Below are 20,375 nucleotides of genomic sequence, written 5' to 3'. Positions count from 1 at the left end.
GTTATCCGCTTAGGAAAAAAAGGAACACGAAGGCGGCCGATCCTTATAGAACTAACAAACAAAAGGCTAACTAAGCACATACTAGAGCATAGTTACTGTTTTCATAAAAGCGGATATGCAATTTCAGAAGTACTAGAACGCGAAGCTTTACAAGAAAGACGCCAGCAAAGAGAATTGTTATTACAGGCGCGACGAAATGGGAAACACGCAGTTATACGTAACAACATATTATATGTGAACGGACAAGAGTTCATACCACCATCTACATCAAACCGCCAGCCGTTAGTCTCAGACACTAGTGGCGAAAGCAACGACTCCTCATCCAGACATCAACAAAATCGATCCTCCATTCAAAGCGAATTGGAGTCGCATACGTCTCACAAAGACCACTCTTACAATCGAGAGGAACATAACAATTCCTTTCGTGACTACACCCATACAGAATAATGTGAGTATACTTGTGCAAAACATTCGAAGTATAAAAAATAAAACGGAACTGCTTGAATGCTTGCTTCATGAATATAAGTATCCGATTGTATGCCTAACGGAAACCTGGATAGCTGCACACCAGAAAGACATAATACAAATTCAGGGCTACGTCTTCGGAGCGGCCAGCTACAGGACCGGGAGAAGAGGAGGCGGCACGGCGATCCTCATCAAACAAGGAACTTCATACAACGAGAGGAAAGATATATCTGAACTGTCTATAGATAACATTATGGAATGTTGTGCGATAGAATTGTCCCCTAATATTTTGCTAATAACAGTATACAGAGTAAATAACAACATACATATATTTTTTGACGCTCTAAACCAACTATTGTGTAAAATTAAATCAAATAAAAACAAAAATGTCATTGTTGTCGGAGATTTTAATCTAGATGTTTTTCAAAATTCAAATGATTACCGTAAGCTGTTAAACATAATGTTAGAATATAACCTACATCAAAAAGTTACAGAACCAACTAGGGTCACTAGTACAAGCTCAACATGTATCGATTTAGTTTTTACGAATAACAAACAAAGTACCACTTTTGTGAAAGATCTAGGCATATCGGACCATATGGCTGTGATTCATGAATTCCTAGCGGGTAAAACTCCTGAAAGTTCTAACATGTATATAAAAAGAAGGTTGTTTACTCCTCAAAATATGGAACTTTTTAGGGACGCATTAAAAAAACTGGATTGGAATAATATCGTCAAAGACTGTTGTAAAGTAAATGAAAACTATAATCGTTTTGATAGTAAAATGCAGGAACTATTAAATAAGTACATACCTTTAAAAAAAATCCAAATCAAACGCCATAGCAGGAAAACTTGGATCACAACCGGTCTCCAGCGTTCATGTAGGCACAAAAGACTGCTACAGATGTTAGTAAATCAGTCTAACGACCAAACACTAAAAAAACACTATCGCACATATAAAACTATATTAAAAAAACCATAAAAACATCTAAAAAACTAAACTATGCCCGTGAAATTCTTGGTTCAAGTAATAAAACTAAAAGTATGTGGAGCATCGTAAACAACATAATCGGGTCAAAAACAACAAATCATTGTAATATAATATTAAAACACCACAATTCCACTACCGAATGCCCTCGATCAGTCTCAAATCTATTTAATCATTACTTTTCGACCGTGGGCGCATCATCTTCCACGGAAGGCGACCCATTAACTGGCCGACCGGTTATGCAACCTGCAATAAACTCGATGTTCCTGAGCCCCGTAACTGATAACGAAGTACTCTCAATAATAAGGAAACTACCAAACAAATACAGTGCCGGCATAGACGAAATACCCACCGCCTTGATAAAAAACTGTAGTACTGAACTGTCACCTATAATTACCAAATTAATTAACCAATCCTATACGCAATCAACTTTCCCAGATAAATTAAAATTTGCAATAATAAAGCCAATTCTAAAAAATAAAGACGATCCACAAATTTCAAGCCAATATCGCCCCATAGCCCTACTACCTGTAATATCAAAACTTTTCGAAAAAACAATGGCAAATCGCATTTACAAGTTTTTAGAGAAATTTGAATTATTGGATGTAAATCAAAATGGTTTTCGAAAAAAACACTGCACCACGCTCGCAGTATATAAATACGTAAATGAAATCCTAAATCACCTCAGGGACAAACATCACGCTATTGGTTTAATGTTGGATATGACGAAAGCATACGACAAAATTTCACATACTATCTTACTAAATAAACTGTATGGAATAGGCATTCGCGGCGATGCACATAAATGGTTAAAATCATATTTAAAAGACAGGGCGCAATGCGTACAGATCCAACATCATAACAAAAACACAGGTGAAGTCTCAAACGTCCAATCAGACACCCTAATAATAAATTGTTCGATACCTCAGGGGTCAGTTTTGGGATGTATCCTATTTTTAGTGTATATTAACGATTTGCCCAAAATAACATCACACACTTGCATAATGTTCGCGGATGACGTGTCCCTCTTGTTCAAAAGTCCGAAAAATCATAATTTCCATAGCGATATCAAGAAAACTTTAACAGACATTTCGAATTGGTTAAATGAACACAGTTTGGAGCTAAATATGAAAAAAACAAAATTAATACAGTTTCATCCATATCAAAAAGATCCCTTAGACTTGTCGGAAATGATAAACGAACTTGGCATCGAAGAGGTCAACTCCTTTAAACTATTAGGATTAAATATAGACACAAATTTAAATTGGAAAACGCACATTGAAGAAGTTAGAAATAAATTATCACGTTTTATATTTGCATTGAGTGTATTGAAAAGAAACACAAACGTAAAATGTGCACTTTCGGCATATTATGCTTATGCTTATGCATGGTTACGGTACGGAGTAATCTTATGGGGGAATAGCACAGACGCCGAAGACCTATTTATAGCTCAAAAAAAATGCGTTCGCGTGATAGCTAACACCCGTCAACCAGAAAGCTGTCGACCACTTTTTGTAGACCTCAAGCTTCTTACCTTACCGTGTATATACATATTGGAGGTCGGACTATTTGTGAGAAAACACATAACTGACTTTCAGTTTGTTAAAAGCGCGCGTAGAAATAATCTTCTAGTTCTTCCAGAACCTAAATTAGCTTTATATAAAAACGGACCTTATTACCAATCAATAAAAATATATAATAATATCCCCGAATCTATCAAACAAGCCCAAACATTCAATATATTTAGAAATCAACTTAAATCGTGGTTAATTAGTAAAACATTTTATTCTTACCAGGAATTTATGACACATGAAACTTAATTGATGAACATACAATATTTATAGGTACCTTTTATGACATCTTTCAATTCTTATCTTGTAATGTAATGTAATTTAATGATAATAACTAATAATAATAATGTAATTTGATGATAATTTGATTTCTATGTAATGTAATGTATTTTTTTGTTTTTTATTTAAGTTAGTGTATATATATAATTATGTTGCTATGCCCTCTCAGGGTTCATGTTGAGACTATATTATACTTAGCCTAAGATCATTATGTGTACACATGAATTGCAATAAAGCATTGAAATTGAAAGTTATGTTCATTTCTAAAAGATGCAAATACCTATACAGCGTGTAAGCGTAATACGGGCGATAAATTAAACCAGGCATATAATTCATTAGTGTTATTATAATATTAATTGAGAGGTGTTTTTGAGTTACTCTTAATTTTTACCCCTTCATATTTTCCCCGCAGCAATGTACTGCAGACGGTGACACTAAAACAGTCGATAACAACTGTCGACGAGCTATTAACGCGAGTGTGTTTTCACATTGAGGGCCGAATTATTTCGTATGGATAAAAATTTTAATTTATTTTTAAGTAAAAGTTATCTAATCATATGCTTGTGCTCAATACCGCAAGGATGGTAATTACAAGCGGGTGTTGGTACCTTAAACTAAGCCTTCTTACTTGGCCTTAAATATGTAAAATGTAAATATGTGAGTATGCTCACGCGCAGAGTAATTAGGATGCAGACACGCTGCTCCGATGACGTCAGAGGGGTCGCGCGGTGAATTTATGCGATACTAACAAATGAACGAAAATCATACTTAGGGACTTTGTTTTAGGACACGCGACACGTATGGCAGACACAATAATAACCTGCTAGGTAGGATCGATACAATCTATCCTATAGCTGGATTTACAGCTAAAGCTATCATGCCAAACATCTCTCTTTTTTTTTGCCGGGATTCGAACTCCCGACACCTGTGATAATTCTAACAAATAAGCAGACGCTCTGAGCTACGCACCGCTAATAAAAGTTACATTTTGTAGGATTCGAACCTACGACCTCCAGGGTACGAAGCCGACCACGTACAACCGAGCCACGGTCAGACTTAAACAGCTCGCTTCTTAGCTTAACCCCTCGTATGCTTAGACTTAGGGCCAGTTGCATCAACCACATTTGACAGATGCATCATCGTCACGCAGCAGACGTCTATGGAACTTCCCATATAATAAAACTTAACGAACGCTTTAACGGTGATAGATGGTTTGATGCCACCGGTCCTTAAGACACAGATCCGTGCGTGACAATTTTAATCTATTGTTAAAATGTCAAGGTAATTTTTTCAATGTTCAAAATTGGCACTGGAAGGCCGCATACGAGGGGTTAATCGGAGTTTTTAAAAAATGACATCGAGTACCTGTCACTTTTCTTCGAATTACCTTAGATGGCAACTCTAATTCCTCGCATCTCGGTCTCTGGCAACCCTACCCCGCAATAAACTCAGGGCTCCCGATAAGGAAAATTAAAAAGTCTCTGTCAATTGAATTACTCCCGAGTCCCGAGCTTCTAGTGCCGGCGGAAAACGCCGCGATAATGTATGGGAAACTCTCTGTCGGAGATAAACAACTTTTTACGCCATCTTTTACGGTGACATTTTTTATTGTGACACGTAAAAGTAAAACCTTTGAACTTCGAGCTCGTTAAAATAAAAATAAAACGACGGACAACGCATATTGCATTGGCTCTTTGCAGCGAATGCAGCGATATAATTATGTTTTATTTCAGGTACGTGCTGCTTGCATTCAAACTTTATAAAAGGCTGCATACATTCTGAGTAGCATAGAAATGGGGAGATTGAGGAGCGCTCACAAATCTCACAATATTATAAACTATTCTTCGTATATTGTTGGTCTAAGCGCTACTAGCTAAATACTACATACTACAGCTACACTAACTCACCTAACTACTGTCCTTATCGACACGTCATGTGGAGGATAGTCAGTGTCATCAGTCATGAGGTCATGACAGAATTATGTCAGTTGCCGGAGTGGTGAAATAGGCGCCTAGGCCCTGTAGCCTGTAGCCAAGAATACAATCGCTGACTCTCCGTAGTGTATCAAAGCTATTTCTGCACGTAGCGAATTCTCTTGGCTAGGTGCCCTGTACAGAAGTGTAGGGCAGCCCTGAGCATGCAGCATGCACGCATGCGCCCAACGCCCAAGTTTTATTAGTGCGGGTCAACAAGTAGTGATTTCCTGCGCGGGCGCGACGCGAACAAGACTCAATCCTACTAATACTACTAATTCCCTTAATATCAACCGGACCAAGCTAACTCTACTTATACGTGGCCGTGGCGTGCTGGATTTGTATCATATGACACACCCCCACTTTGTCTCGTTCAAGTTTGTGTATTAAAGTTATTTTAAGTAGATGGTGCTCGATCGTAGTAGACTTGACTCGAATTTGTGAGTAGATAAGTATAATATATATATGTAGGTACAAACAATTTATATTTTCGCGATATACCCACGTTAGGTCACGATCACAAGATACAAGGCCAACTCAATATTCATAAAACGCTAAACATCATACAAGAAAATAAAGGGACTCCTGATACTTGAGTATATTGCTCAATGAACCGGTGGCTGGTAGCAAACTGGTCCTTGCCATTCGACCTTCGCTTATATCCGGAGTATCCCCTGGGACTAACCAACCTCGGCGTGGCGTGTGCTATTGATAACTGAGCTGAGATAGACCTTGTTACTTTGAAATGAGATACACGATTTGTCATTTTACAAGTAAACTTACAGTAGAAGGAAATTCACATGATAGTCTTGAACAGTTTCCAAAGAGACAAAATATGTAGATTTTCATTAGGACCATCGTATCGCCACTCGCACAGAAAACAGAAAATTGTCACGTCGCCCTTGTGCATCGTGAGATGACATGATAGCTCGTGGGCCATTCATAAATACTGTAAATAAATACATAGTTATTCATAAGTAGATGATGCGCTGTGGTTAACCGCGCACGCGCAGGCCAGCGCTGCGTCCTCGCTAAACTGTGCTATTGTCAAGTTGTCCGTTGTTAAATAGCTGTAAATTTTCACAACAAACACACTAGTTAGTTGCGTCGCAATCGGGGCATCAAAAAATAGTTAAAATGTTTTTTTCTTCATGTATAATTTTTTTAGATGTACTTTAACACGGCTTATGTTTAACTGAGCACCTAATTTAGTAACATTTCACACCAAATAAAATCCATTCTAGCACCAATTTTAGTAAATGAGCACCAAAATCAGTGTACAAATTTAATGAAAAATGATAACCAAATATTGTAACTTTTGTTAAAGAAATAATAACTAATTACCCAAAAATTGTAAAATGATCACCAACATTAAAACACCATTTTAATGTAAATGGAAACCAAAATTGTAAGATTTTGCCGTGCTATTAAAGTACATAACACCCAAAATAATCGTTGTCAACCCAAAAATAATTAATGAGCACCAATGTTGTTACCGCATTTTATTACAAAATGATACTCAAATACTATTGGCCTAAAAGTAGTCTGTGTGGGGGGGTCGCAGTTCTAACCTAACCAATCCCACTTATTGTAGCAGTTCGTCTGTATACGGGTCGCAGTTCTAAACTAACCTAACCCACTTTTTGGTAGCAGTTCGTCTGTGTATGGGTCGCAGTTCAAACCTAACCTAACCTACTTTTTGGTAGCAGTTCGTCTGTGTGGGGGTCGCAGTTCTAACCTAACCCACTTTTTGGTAGCAGTTCGTCTGTGTAGGGGTCGCAGTTCTAACCTAACCTAACCCAGTTTCTGGTAGCAGTTCGTATGAGTAGGGGTCGCAGTTCTAACCTAACCTAAACCTAACCCACTTTTTGGTAGCAGTTCGTCAGTGTGGGGGTCGCAGTTCTAACCTAACCTAACCCACTTTTTGGTAGCAGTTCGTCTGTGTAGGGGTCGCAGTTCTAACCTAACCCAACCCAGTTTTTGGTAGCAGTTCGTCTGTGTAGGGGTCGCAGTTCTAACCTAACCTAACCCACTTTTTGGTAGCAGTTCGTCTGTGTGGGGGCCGCAGTTCTAACCTAACCTAACCCACTTTTTGTTGCAGTTCTAACCTAACCCACTTTTTGTTGCAGTTCGTCTGTGTAGGGGTCGCAGTTCTGACCTAACCTTACCCAGTTTTTGGTAGCAGTTCGTCTGTATAGGGGTCGCAGTTCTAACCTAACCTAACCGACTTTTTGGTAGCAGTCCGTCTGTGTGTGGGTCACAGTTCTAACCTAACCTAACCCAGTTTTTGGTAGCAGTTCGTCTGTGTATGGATCGCAGTTCTAATCTAACCTAACCCACTTTTTGGTAGCAGTTCGTCTGTGTAGGGGTCGCAGTTCTAACCTAACCCACTTTTTGGTAGCAGTTCGTCTGTGTAGAGGTCGTAGTTCTAACCTAACCCACTTTTTAGTAGCAGTTCGTCTGTGTAGGGGTCGCAGTTCTAACCTAACCTAACCCACTTTTTGGTAGCAGTTCGTTTGTATGCTGGTCGCAGTTCTAACCTAACCTAACCCACTTTTTAGGAGCAGTTCGTCTGTTTATGGATCGCTTCGCTGTCTCATGAGACTGGTCAAAAGCGCTGTGCATGAGGTGAGGTGTGCAGGGGGTTTATCGTGAGGAGCTACTAAATTTGGTGTTATTATATTTGGTAATATACCTATGTGCATATTTTTTGGTAATCCATTATTTATTTAGGTTACAAAAGTGCATTAATTTGGGGCTCAAAATCTGGTGCTCATTTACTATTTTTGGTGCTACTTTACTATTTAATGTAAACGGTTTACTAAAACTGGTGGCAGTTGTATAATTTTAAGTAACATTATTTTGGTGCTCAACTACTTTTTTAGGTCGCAATGGTTGGGGTACCAAAACTTTTTTTGGTGCTCATTTAAATAGTTGCCCTTTAACACTTAGAGACTCTATACATCTCTAACATCTCTTATTAATAATCATAATAGCTTTGTACTTTGTATAATTTCTTGTGTTAATAATATATTTTTTTATGAATACTTTTGCTTATTAAATTGTATCTTGTTTTTTTAATGCATGTTAATTATAAGATGTAATGTTTTGAAAAGAAGTGGCCCGCCGAGTTTCTTGCCGGTCCCATAGTGGATACCCTCCTCCAACTGAGGGGGGACTGAAATCTTCTCGAGGCTGAGGCGTAGGGTTAGAGCCGGCGTAGTTTTATTTGACGTTCATAAGCGCATTGTAATATGCCTACTTGGAAAAAATAAATATTTCATTTCATTTCATTTCATATTTCATTTCATTTCATTTCACATATGGTTTGATTTAGCCCCGCCTGCTGGCTGCCACAAGTGCCACATTTGATATCTGACAAATTTTCAGCTTACTTTACGAACCTACTCCAAAATTCTGCCAGCTCTCGGTTTAGGCAAATGGTAAAGATCCATTAGTTTAGTTAGTACAATTTAAAAAATAATATTTTTAACTGAGTGTTTTGTGTTGCGTTTTAATGTTGGTAATACTATTTTTTAATAAAAACAAGAGGTAAATCCCCATTTGTGGTAATTACTGACCTAATTATTTGACAAATGTGTATGAATTAATGAATATCATTATTTTGTTATCAGTGCCTTTACCCAATTTTAATGAATGTTAGTTGATGGTGGTATTCGAAAATGAATTCGGTCATTGACGCGTAAATTATTAAAGTTATTGAGTGCGACGGTTGACCTCATCTGACCCCAAGTTTAGATGTAAACACTTAATGGTATATTAACCTTGCGTGATTGGTTAATTCTATATTTACATGCAAATACAGGCAATTGCCAGATGACGGTCTCTGATATAATTACCTAGGCACTCTGTTAAGAAAACATACTCACAGAAAAAACAACCCTCCGCTTGATTATGAGACGAAATAATTTATCTTAATCCAGGAAAAAGTCCGACAGATGAGGAATAGCAGGTTATAAATAGTTAAGGATACATACAGGACAATTATGTAATTTGTGTTGTGTCCCCACCAAGTCCCCGCTCCCCACTGTTCAATGTCCATGCTAAAATATAAACCTGAAATAGCGTCTGCGAGTTACGTCAGTGTTATGCAATGCAGTACGGAGGCACTGCACCCAAACCATTTTATTTATCTACAACTCCAGTTCTAGAAACCCAAGACGTAAGATCTAAAACATACAGCATATTCATTAGCATACGGTGAAAATTAAACTTTATTTAAAATAACCTATGTTGTGTTCCATTCCACTGCTGGGCAAAGGCCTGCGGTGTTTTCCGGCACTCATCAACTCGTCATGGTTTTGTGCTCCCGTCCGTGGCAGTCGTCATCACATTTTTGTCTCATCTGTGATGCCCATTAGGCCGCCAATATTAAAGTTTAAGTCCATGACGGTCAATACCTGACGACAATGCCAGATGGTTATCTTCTTTGAAAGAGAAACGCATGAGGCTTGTGACGCAGGCCTTCAACCCCCGCCCACCTGGGGAGCATACACCCGCCGTCTGTGTGGACGCGGGATCCTCTCTCACATTGGTCTATACAACCATGACCGCAAGTGTCGTTCGGATGCTGCTTCTCATACGATCATCTGTCATACGAGTAGCAGCCCTCGTATATACAAAGACCTATTAACTAGTTAGTTATATAGGTAAGAGGGTAAGAGTAATATAATATATGTAGGACTTACCTATTTTTGTTTTTATATCTAAGCATTGTGATATGTGAGGGAACTGGAGGATCTTGCGCCACTTCTTGCTCTTGCCCTTGTTGCTATCGGAGCCACCTGCAACAAACACGCACCCGGTTAAACACCTCAACATAACTCTGTGGAGAGTATAATAAGCTGAAAACACACACATTCATTAAATATGCCATATGGTGTTGTAAAAATGACAAGAAACATATTGAGAATGAATGTGGAAATAATAACACACAGACATATAAAGTATGAGAGTTGGAAGTTATTTGAGGTCAAATGTCACAATAATCACTTTTTCGCGGATATCAAATTCCCGCGCTAAGTGGCCGGAAAGCAAGAAAACGCTAGTCTTCTACGGAGTAATGCTACGAAAACGCTGGCAATTGGCATACAGCAGCGGGTCGCGCCAATATCGAAGAGCGATAGAAAGATAAAACTACGATAAGCTACGGACCGTCAACGAACGATTGCTGTCTTGGCTAGACATATTTTCCTCCTTTCTATAAATTTACTGATTTCTAAAATATTTCCTAGGTACACTACACGTACATACTTTGCCAATTAAAATTCGCTGTATTATTATTTAGGTATTTATAAACCGACAAGCACATACTTATATGCTTTCTCAATGAGAATGATGATGTGTGTATTCGTATGAACAATCAAGTAATCTGTATCAAACTCTCTGTCTCGTATATTATCGCTTCGTTATCCAAGATAACATTACAAGTGCATAATACAAGGCTATTAGTTCAACTATTTCTGAACTCATTAGCTGCCATAGAAACTGGTTACTAACGATGACAATACTCATTAAAGGTCTGATAAACACATTACCCTCTTTCGCGTCGTTGTAGGATAAAAATAGACGCAAATAAAAGTAACCAGACATTTAAAACTAAACCATTTGTAACTGGAAAAATTGTTTAATCGCTAGGAAACCAGTTCAAAAGCTACGGTGGTACTCTAGCTAGACACTTACACTCAGCGGTCAGACTTAAAAGCTCCTTCCACCCCTCTTTTTGACATTTATGCAGTCTTCCTTTTGTGCGTGTAGCCGGTAACTGGATAACGCTTCAAGAGGCCCACTGATAAAAATAAAAAGTGACAGAGCCGAAGAACTGACAAGCCCCTGCCGTCTGTCGGGCTGATAGTGAGTGGGCCCCTTTAGTTTGGGTCGCGTCCCGCTCCGCGGTCTCCCCGGGCCGGGCATGCTAATTCTGCGAGTGTTGCGTTTTGCTCATTCTGCTGTCGTTCTCATTACGTTGAGGGTTCGTTTCGTTGCGGTTTCGGCTACAAATTATCGTAATGTCTTTCAGCAGGGTATTTAAATGTCTGAAGCAATGTGCTACAGTTTTTGATTAAAGTCAGATCAAGCTACGTTCAACTGGCAACATTCGTCTTAAATCAGAAACAAAAGATGCCTTCCTAAAGCCTTCCATTTTGACCAAGTATAGACTGTTTTCCGCTAAACTATATAAAATCACCCTAAATCTGAAACCAACCGATAAAAGCGAACTAATGGTCTTTACACCCGACAAATGTGTCTTCCCTCACTCAAACAAACCTCGTTTACTCGTAAGAGTGACAGGGATAGGTAAGTTTAGTTTTCCCGGGTTAATAGACCAAGAGATAGCCCCGGAAAAATACAGATTCCCCCGTTTTCAGCAATTTGGGAACCAGTGATGCACAGCTAACTGCGTTCCCATCAGATACTTATGTGCCTAGATGCTTGGAAACCAATCTGTTGAGAACCTCAAAAAACGCATAGCTCGCACCGCACGCAACGTATGGTAGTTAAGGTAAGTAACAAGAAAATTACGTGCACAAAAAAATAATTATGGTTTTAATTTTTATCGTTTGATCTTGCGCGAATTGGACTGAATTTGAAACTTCTGAGCAGCGCTTCAACGATGCCTCAAATCATTCTGCTTTAAATTATTTAAGTGGCCACAGTATTTTTAGATCATATTTAGCTATCGTTAATCGTTACTGACATTCACTTTAACCTGCACCACCAAGAACCAATTCGCTCTAAAAGTAAAATCTTTTTCCGTCGCCAGCTCTCGGCGTACAGGGAACAGGCCGGTAACCGTGTTAGGGATTATTGGGTCCTTATTTGATTAGGATCCCGCGGGAGCAGGCGGACGTAATCCCACCTCTGAAACAATCACCATTCACGCTACCAAACTGTGAAACCGCGCCGCGCGCAATCAAATTATAATTTCAGTATAGATGGTACTTTTTGAAACTTCAGCAGAATACCATCTGTACTGAAAGCGTCGTGCCTCTCCCTTGGCTCATGTTTTAATTTATCGCCACTTGTTTCGAATCGAACTTCCTTTTTACCGCACTTGAATCGTAATGTACCTTAGTAGGTTAACTTCGCAGTCGCAGCTGATTGGCACAACGGCGACGATATATTACGAGCTGGGCAAAGGGCTCACCCGATCCTACTATTTTTGAAAGCAGAACCTCTAGTGCGTTTACCATTTCTCGGCACCGGCAGCATAAACGTCAATCGTAGATAATTATGTATTTTTTTAGTTTTACCACGTAACCGTTCGTTATCGTTGCTGTTCATTACTCCATACAATGAACATCATTTTCCATGACGTTTATCGCTTATAGAGTAATAATGTATTCTAAAACGTTTAAATTTATGGTAGAGGATTAAGAAATTATAAATTTAAGCACTGCTCTTTTTACTTATTTTAATAATCACCATATTTTAATAACGACTGTACCTCTTTATTTACCATGCCCTTATTATAATCACCGTGGCATAAGACATCTTTTAATTACAGTCCGAACCCGGCGATAACCTGCCGCTGCCACTCCTGCTCCTGCTCCTGCCAGCTGGTTGAATGCAAATGAAGACGCTCTGCGAGTCATTCATTATCGAGTCGGCTCCTTTAACGATTATGCGGCGGCTATTGCTATCATTTATAATCTAGAGGTTTAATAAAATTATATTTGCTACTGTAAGCAACTGTCAGTGACTAATCCATCCATACTAATATTATAAATGCGAAAGTAACTCTGTCTGTCTGTCTGTCTGTCTGTCTGTCTGTCTGTCTGTCTGTCTGTCTGTCTGTTACGCTTTCCCGCTTAAACCACGCAGCCGATTTTGATGAAATTTGGAACAGACAATCTTTAGACCCTGAGACAGAACATAGGCTACTTTTTATTTCGAAAAAAAGGGATGAAGGGGTTGAAAAAGAGGTTGAAAGTTTGTATGGGATTTCTTAATTTTAAAAGATAAAACCATGAAACTTTATATTTTAGCACTTGATAAGAAATCATTAAACATAAATTTAACATGTATGTGAATACAGGTCGAACGCGATTAATTAACATTATTTTTACCTTTAAAATAAACATGGTGGGAAATAAACATTAACTAAAAGCGGGTAGATTATATTTATTTGTCTACCCCGAACATTTATATAAATTAATATCGGGTATTTTTGTGTTGTTTACATCTCCGGTGACATTTTGCTGGGACGTCAGTCTTCCGCGACCACGGCCAGTGCAACCTGGCCGAAACGTTGGGGAAAAAGGTAAAAATAATATTAATTAATCGCGTTCGACCTGTATGTGACTTTAAATATGTTACAAAGCGCGAGAACTTAGTGTTATATCATTAAACATCTTGATAAGGGATAAGGATAGCGATAGGAACAGGGATAGGGATAGCGATAGGGATAGCGATAGGGATAGCGATAGGGATAGCGATAGGGATAGCGATAGGGATAGCGATAGGGATAGCGATAGGGATAGCGATAGCGATAGCTATAGCGATAGCGATAGCGATAGCTATAGCGATAGCGATAGCGATATCGTTAGCGTTAGCGATAGCGATAGCGTTAGCGTTAGCGATAGCGTTAGCAATAGCGATAGCGATAGCGATTGCGATAGGGATAGGGATACGGATAATCGGTCGGCGGTCTCTTACAATCAATGTGCTCTAAGACGATCATTGTTTGCTTGCTTGAAGATTACGTTTGCGATAAGTATAAGCAAAATGTAAAAAATTGTAAGGGATAATAGAAAAAAGTACTTTTTACCCACCGATCATAGTGTCGAAATACGGGCTATGTGGGATGTTTATAAAGGTTTCCCCAGCGTATATAGAATTACCTACGCCGTGGTCGATGTGTAATATTTCTACGATCATTGCAAGCAAAAGTATTATGTGCAATCGAAATAATCGCAGATAAACCTAAGGATCCAAATGAAAATCTTAATGAATACTTTTATTACGCGGGCGAAGCCGCGGGTAAAAGCTAGTGTGACTATAAATAGAAGCACTAAGCTTTTTTTTTTTTACGAAAAAGCTAGAATGCGACGATTTTGATACTTTTAGGGTTCCGTAGTCAACTAGGAACCCATAAAGTTTCGCCATGTCTGTCTGTCTGTCCGTCCGTCCGTCCGTCCGCGGATAATCTCAGTAACCGTAAGCACTAGAAAGCTGAAATTTGGTACCAATATGTAAATCAATTACGCCAACAAAGTGCAAAAATAAAAAATAGAAAAAAATGTTTTATTACGGTTCCCCCTACATGTAAAGTGGGGGCTGATATTTTTTTCCATTCCAACCCCAACGTGTGATATATTGTTGGATAGGTATTTAAAAATGAATAAGGGTTTACTAAGATCGTTTTTTGATAATATTAATATTTTCGGAAATAATCGCTCCTAAAGGAAAAAAAAGTGCGTCCCCCCCCTCTAACTTATATTTATATTTTATATTTATTTATTTCCCATATAGGTATGCAAGATACACTTATGTCCGTCAGGTTTTTCCATACAACTAAAACAACTGTTATTACTTACTAATAACTAATAACTACTACACTTATTATAAATAAATATAAAATATAAATATAAGTTAGAGGGGGGGGACGCACTTTTTTTTCCTTTAGGAGCGATTATTTCCGAAAATATTAATATTATCAAAAAACGATCTTAGTAAACCCTTATTCATTTTTAAATACCTATCCAACAATATATCACACGTTGGGGTTGGAATGGAAAAAAATATCAGCCCCCACTTTACATGTAGGGGGAACCGTAATAAAACATTTTTTTCTATTTTTTATTTTTGCACTTTGTTGGCGTAATTGATTTACATATTGGTACCAAATTTCAGCTTTCTAGTGCTTACGGTTACTGAGATTATCCGCGGACGGACGGACGGACGGACAGACAGACAGACATGGCGAAACTTTATGGGTTCCTAGTTGACTACGGAACCCTAAAAGTATCAAAATCGTCGCATTCTAGCTTTTTCGTAAAAAAAAAAAAGCTTAGTGCTTCTATTTATAGTCACACTAGCTTTTACCCGCGGCTTCGCCCGCGTAATAAAAGTATTCATTAAGATTTTCATTTGGATCCTTAGGTTTATCTGCGATTATTTCGATTGCACATAATACTTTTGCTTGCAATGATCGTAGAAATATTACACATCGACCACGGCGTAGGTAATTCTATATACGCTGGGGAAACCTTTATAAACATCCCACATAGCCCGTATTTCGACACTATGATCGGTGGGTAAAAAGTACTTTTTTCTATTATCCCTTACAATTTTTTACATTTTGCTTATACTTATCGCAAACGTAATCTTCAAGCAAGCAAACAATGATCGTCTTAGAGCACATTGATTGTAAGAGACCGCCGACCGATTATCCGTATCCCTCTAACGATACCCATATTATCCGTTCCGTATCCGTATCCCTATCCCTATCGCAATCGCTATCGCTATCGCTATTGCTAACGCTATCGCTAACGCTAACGCTATCGCTATCGCTAACGCTAACGATATCGCTATCGCTATCGCTATCGCTATAGCTATCGCTATCGCTATAGCTATCGCTATCGCTATCCCTATCGCTATCCCTATCGCTATCCCTATCGCTATCCCTATCGCTATCCCTATCGCTATCCCTATCGCTATCCCTATCGCTATCCCTATCCCTATCGCTATCCCTATCCCTGTTCCTATCGCTATCCTTATCCCTTATCAAGATGTTTAATGATATAACACTAAGTTCTCGCGCTTTGTAACATATTTAAAGTCACATACAGGTCGAACGCGATTAATTAATATTATTTTTACCTTTTTCCCCAACGTTTCGGCCAGGTTGCACTGGCCGTGGTCGCGGAAGACTGACGTCCCAGCAAAATGTCACCGGAGATGTAAACAACACAAAACTACCCGATATTAATTTATATAAATGTTCGGGGTAGACAAATAAATATAATCTACCCGCTTTTAGTTAATGTTTATTTCCCACCATGTTTATTTTAAAGGTAAAAATAATGTTAATTAATCGCGTTCGACCTGTATTCACATACATGTTAAATTTATGTTTAATGATTTCTTATCAAGTGCTAAAATATAAAGTTTCATGGTTTTATCTTTTAAAATTAAGAAATCCCATACAAACTTTCAACCTCTTTTTCAACCCCTTCATCCCTTTTTTTCGAAATAAAAAGTAGCCTATGTTCTGTCTCAGGGTCTAAAGATTGTCTGTTCCAAATTTCATCAAAATCGGCTGCGTGGTTTAAGCGGGAAAGCGTAACAGACAGACAGACAGACAGACAGACAGACAGACAGACAGACAGACAGACAGACAGAGTTACTTTCGCATTTATAATATTAGTATGGACACTAATGCCTATTTATTCTAAAGTTACAATTTTGCAATTCACCCAAACAAGTTTGTCCTTCAAATAGTCTGACACATTATAGTAAGATCTTTCAGTTAATCGTGCTTTTACAACTGTTTTGAAAGTTTTGTCTGGTAAGTCTGTAATGTGACTAGGTATCTTATTGTAATAATGTATCGATTGGCCTATAAACGACTTCCTCACTTTGGCCAACCGTATGCGGCGCACTGCAAGTTTAAGTATAAACCCTATGTTTAAAAAATATAAAAAAAAATCACAAAAGTAGAACTTTATAAAGACTTTCTAGGAAAATTATTTTAAACTTGATAGGTTCAGTAGTTTTTGAGAAAAATACGGGAAACTACGGATCCCTACACTGAGCGTGGCCCGACACGCTCTTGGCCGGTTTTTTAAAGAGGGATATAATTTCCTAACCTCAATTTCTAGCTTGTAATAATGCCCCACTGCTGGGCTTTTGCCTACCCTCTTTCCCACTATTTGGTCGTATCAAAGAGGATACAGTATTAAAGAGAGTTACTGTCAAAGTAAAATGTGTAATCACAGTGCATAGACTGCCATCTCTCGACACAGGCTTAAAACTTTTGAACCTCATTTTTGACAATTTGTCCCATATTCTTAGCTCGATATGTTTTAAAATGACAAATATTAATATTAGCGCCATCTAGCCGAGCGTACCCCAAAGGTGTTTCGCCTTCTAGCTCACCGTACCTTTTTCTGTATGGTTTTGGGGTACGTTTTTTTCTTAGACTTTATCTGTCTATACGAAGTTATATAGGTCTTTGGTCGTATCAATGCACAATGGCACACTCCCGCCACTCTTTACAAAATGTATCAATGTCATGCAGCATTTCCGTTTTGGTCTGCCCAGGGTTTATCCTGTAGGACCCAGTCTCAGGCTGGGCTAGAGCCAGTTCCGCTTAATGACATTCATGCCTACATCCATAGGTAGTGCCACTTTTGGAATGCATTGTCGGAATGTTTGCCACCAACATATGGTGCCCGAGCCCATAATTAATTCTAATGAATGCGTCAAGGTTTTGTTTTGGGATTATTGGGTTCTTTTCGTATTAGGTAACTGTAATCCTCCGATGAAATAATGTTATTAATATGTTATTTGCTAATACCAAAGACACAGGTGAATAACGTCATATTCATGATGTCTGATGGAAAACATCGCGCGTCAGACAAGTCGCAAGTTGACTTAACGCTAGAGCCTCTACCATAAGATTTTGACGTTTTACAATACGTTAAGTACTTACTCTATACCTACTCCGTTTACATGTTTGGCAGTTATAAAATTGCTAGTCGGAGATGTAACTCGGTCTCGGTGTGGGCGGGGATTAGACTCGTGTCGTGTTCGGTTCGTTATGACGGACATGTGCGGCCGCTTTCCTATTCGGCTAGCGATTACTCAAGACAAACTAACATGACCGGACCGATCTGACCTAGCGCGTAGTGACCCTGCCTGCTAAGCTGCGGTCCCGGCCGTCCCGGGTTCGAATCCCGGTAAGGGCATTTATTTGTGTGATGAGCACATATATATTTGTTCCTGAGTCATGGATATTTTCTATGTATATACGTACTTGTATATGAGTATTATTATACTTGTATACGAGTATATATCGTTGTCTGAGTACCCACATCACAAGAAAGAAATGAAAGGCTTGTAGCGCGGAAGGGGTTGTCCGGTCCCTGGTTCAAGCTTCCTTGAAAATCGAAAAGCCGGAGCAAGCGCGAGGAAGATGTTCAAGAGAGATTCCAAGAATAATGTAGTGAATCGAACACCAAACCGTAACACTCGTACGTTTTGTCATCTTTAGCACTCGGCCGAGGCTCGGACTCGGAACAGTCGGAACGAAAGCGAAAGTAAACAGGCAAAGCCGCCGAGTACACAAACATGCGGCCGCTCTCGCCGGGCCGCCGGCCGGAAATAATGCCGGAATAAAGGTAAACCGAGATCAAACATATTTGACCCCTAATGGCTACACAAAGGAGACCCTTGTATGTTTTACATTTAGTTGCCCCATTTTTTCGTTGAAGTGGTGGTTACAACCTATTATTTAACTGAATTGAAGGTGATTCACCTCTATGGCTTTTTTTTATAAAAGCGGTTGATTTATATATGTACTTATGTACCTGTAATTCTCGCGACAAACTTGTTTGAACTCCTTTTATAGCGAATATGACAGCAGTAAGTACATCGACAAATGCAAATAAAGTGTATCGGTATGACGGGTGCGGCGAAGTCAGTAGGTATTTCGACACCTACATGAATAACATGATTTATTTTCTATTTCGAGCCGTTTAGCTTATTAACAAGGGTTGTTAAAATGTCATCTTAAACCCCCTATTTTCTTGAAACATGTCACAAATATGAAAACAAAAGCACTTAGCATTCAGGTTCGGTTAACACCCTATAAAGTGGGCAAAAAGGGAGTTGCATCGTAAACGACAAGCTTTACGCCTCTCGCAGCAAACGGCGCCATTCCAGCAGAATGTGGCTGTTAACTCCAGCTCAACCGCTCTGCAAATATGTGAGCGCGTTGAGAGCTGGCTACTAACTCAGACACAGTAGGTCTCCAACTCTGCACTCTGATGCAGGGACATTCATACTACAACGTCAGCGTCATCATTTTGTGTTGCGTCCCGTCCGACATTTCATTTACATGCACGAGCTTCGAGAACTTCTTCGTCTTGTGCATCTTTGACCTCGCAATCGAGGGCAATGAAAGGCAGGACAATTCAAACAATTCCAGATTGATAACTAGTTGAATTATCGAACATAACTTACAGGATCAAATATGACTTTGATGGCAGTATACTTTGTTCGATGGGCCTGATACCCATAATAGTTGTGCTAAATCAGTTGTGTTCGAACGGGCAAATATTTTTAAGGCTTTCTCAATTTGATTAAATTGAGAATTCACGGAACTTCGCGATCGAATTGTTATCCTATCTATCCTTTCAAACTTAACAAAATTACATCCAGCCTGTTAAAATAATTGGAGATTAAAGAGGACACGTAAAGGTACTTCCGAAATTGGCTTTTATCGCCGTGGGTTGGGCGGAAGATTAAAGCCACTTCACCCTATAACGTATCATAGATGGAATATTTGTAGCACTTTCCCTATTATTGTACTACTAGGTCTACTACAGTTTTATCAACATTTACCATCGTTATGTTACGTTGTCATTTTCTTTTCTAGTTAAAGTAGGATTTTGCTTTTATTGGAAATTAGAAATATCATACATATAACTCAAAGTTCGGGACTACTTTAGTAAGCCTTTGGCCTCATTTCAAGAGTAGCTTGTAGAGTTTTTGGTGAAGGGATCTTAATGTTTTGTCGGATTTCGGAATAAAAGTTACAAACGGGACTTACTGTGAGCATTTTCGCTGTATATTCAGAGAAAGTCTTCAATTTAGTAGTTATTCCATAATGGACTTACTCAACAACGATATTCGGCTATTTCTAGTTGTGGACCTTCTGTCCGCGCGTCCGCTGTGCGCGGCTATCTTAAGAGCGTTGTATATTCAGAAAGGCCCTTCAATTTGGTAGGTATTCCGCAATAGGCTCCGGCTTTTTCTAGCCTGGACGTTCCCACACTTACCGACTTTTGGCCTAGCACAACCTTCCTTGGAATTTCTTACATAATGAGCAGCTTCCTTCAGCATTCTAAT

General features: G+C 38.9%; 1 protein-coding gene across 2 annotated transcripts in view; it reads right to left on the bottom strand.

Moving 5' to 3' along the window:
• LOC125238325 (G protein-coupled receptor kinase 2) overlaps positions 1-20,375 on the bottom strand; it is a 129,708-nt gene that overhangs the window by 82,285 nt on the left and 27,048 nt on the right. For both annotated transcript variants that reach the window (XM_048145629.1, XM_048145628.1), the window contains exon 2: positions 9,986-10,081. In XM_048145629.1, coding sequence (XP_048001586.1) covers positions 9,986-10,081 — 96 coding nt within the window. The remainder of the gene's footprint in view (positions 1-9,985; positions 10,082-20,375) is intronic.

The sequence above is a fragment of the Leguminivora glycinivorella genome, chromosome 23 (assembly GCF_023078275.1).
Source record: "Leguminivora glycinivorella isolate SPB_JAAS2020 chromosome 23, LegGlyc_1.1, whole genome shotgun sequence".
Taxonomy (NCBI): domain Eukaryota; kingdom Metazoa; phylum Arthropoda; class Insecta; order Lepidoptera; family Tortricidae; genus Leguminivora; species Leguminivora glycinivorella.
Note: the sequence above shows the minus strand (reverse complement) of the source record. Positions and strands in the feature narration are given on the sequence as shown.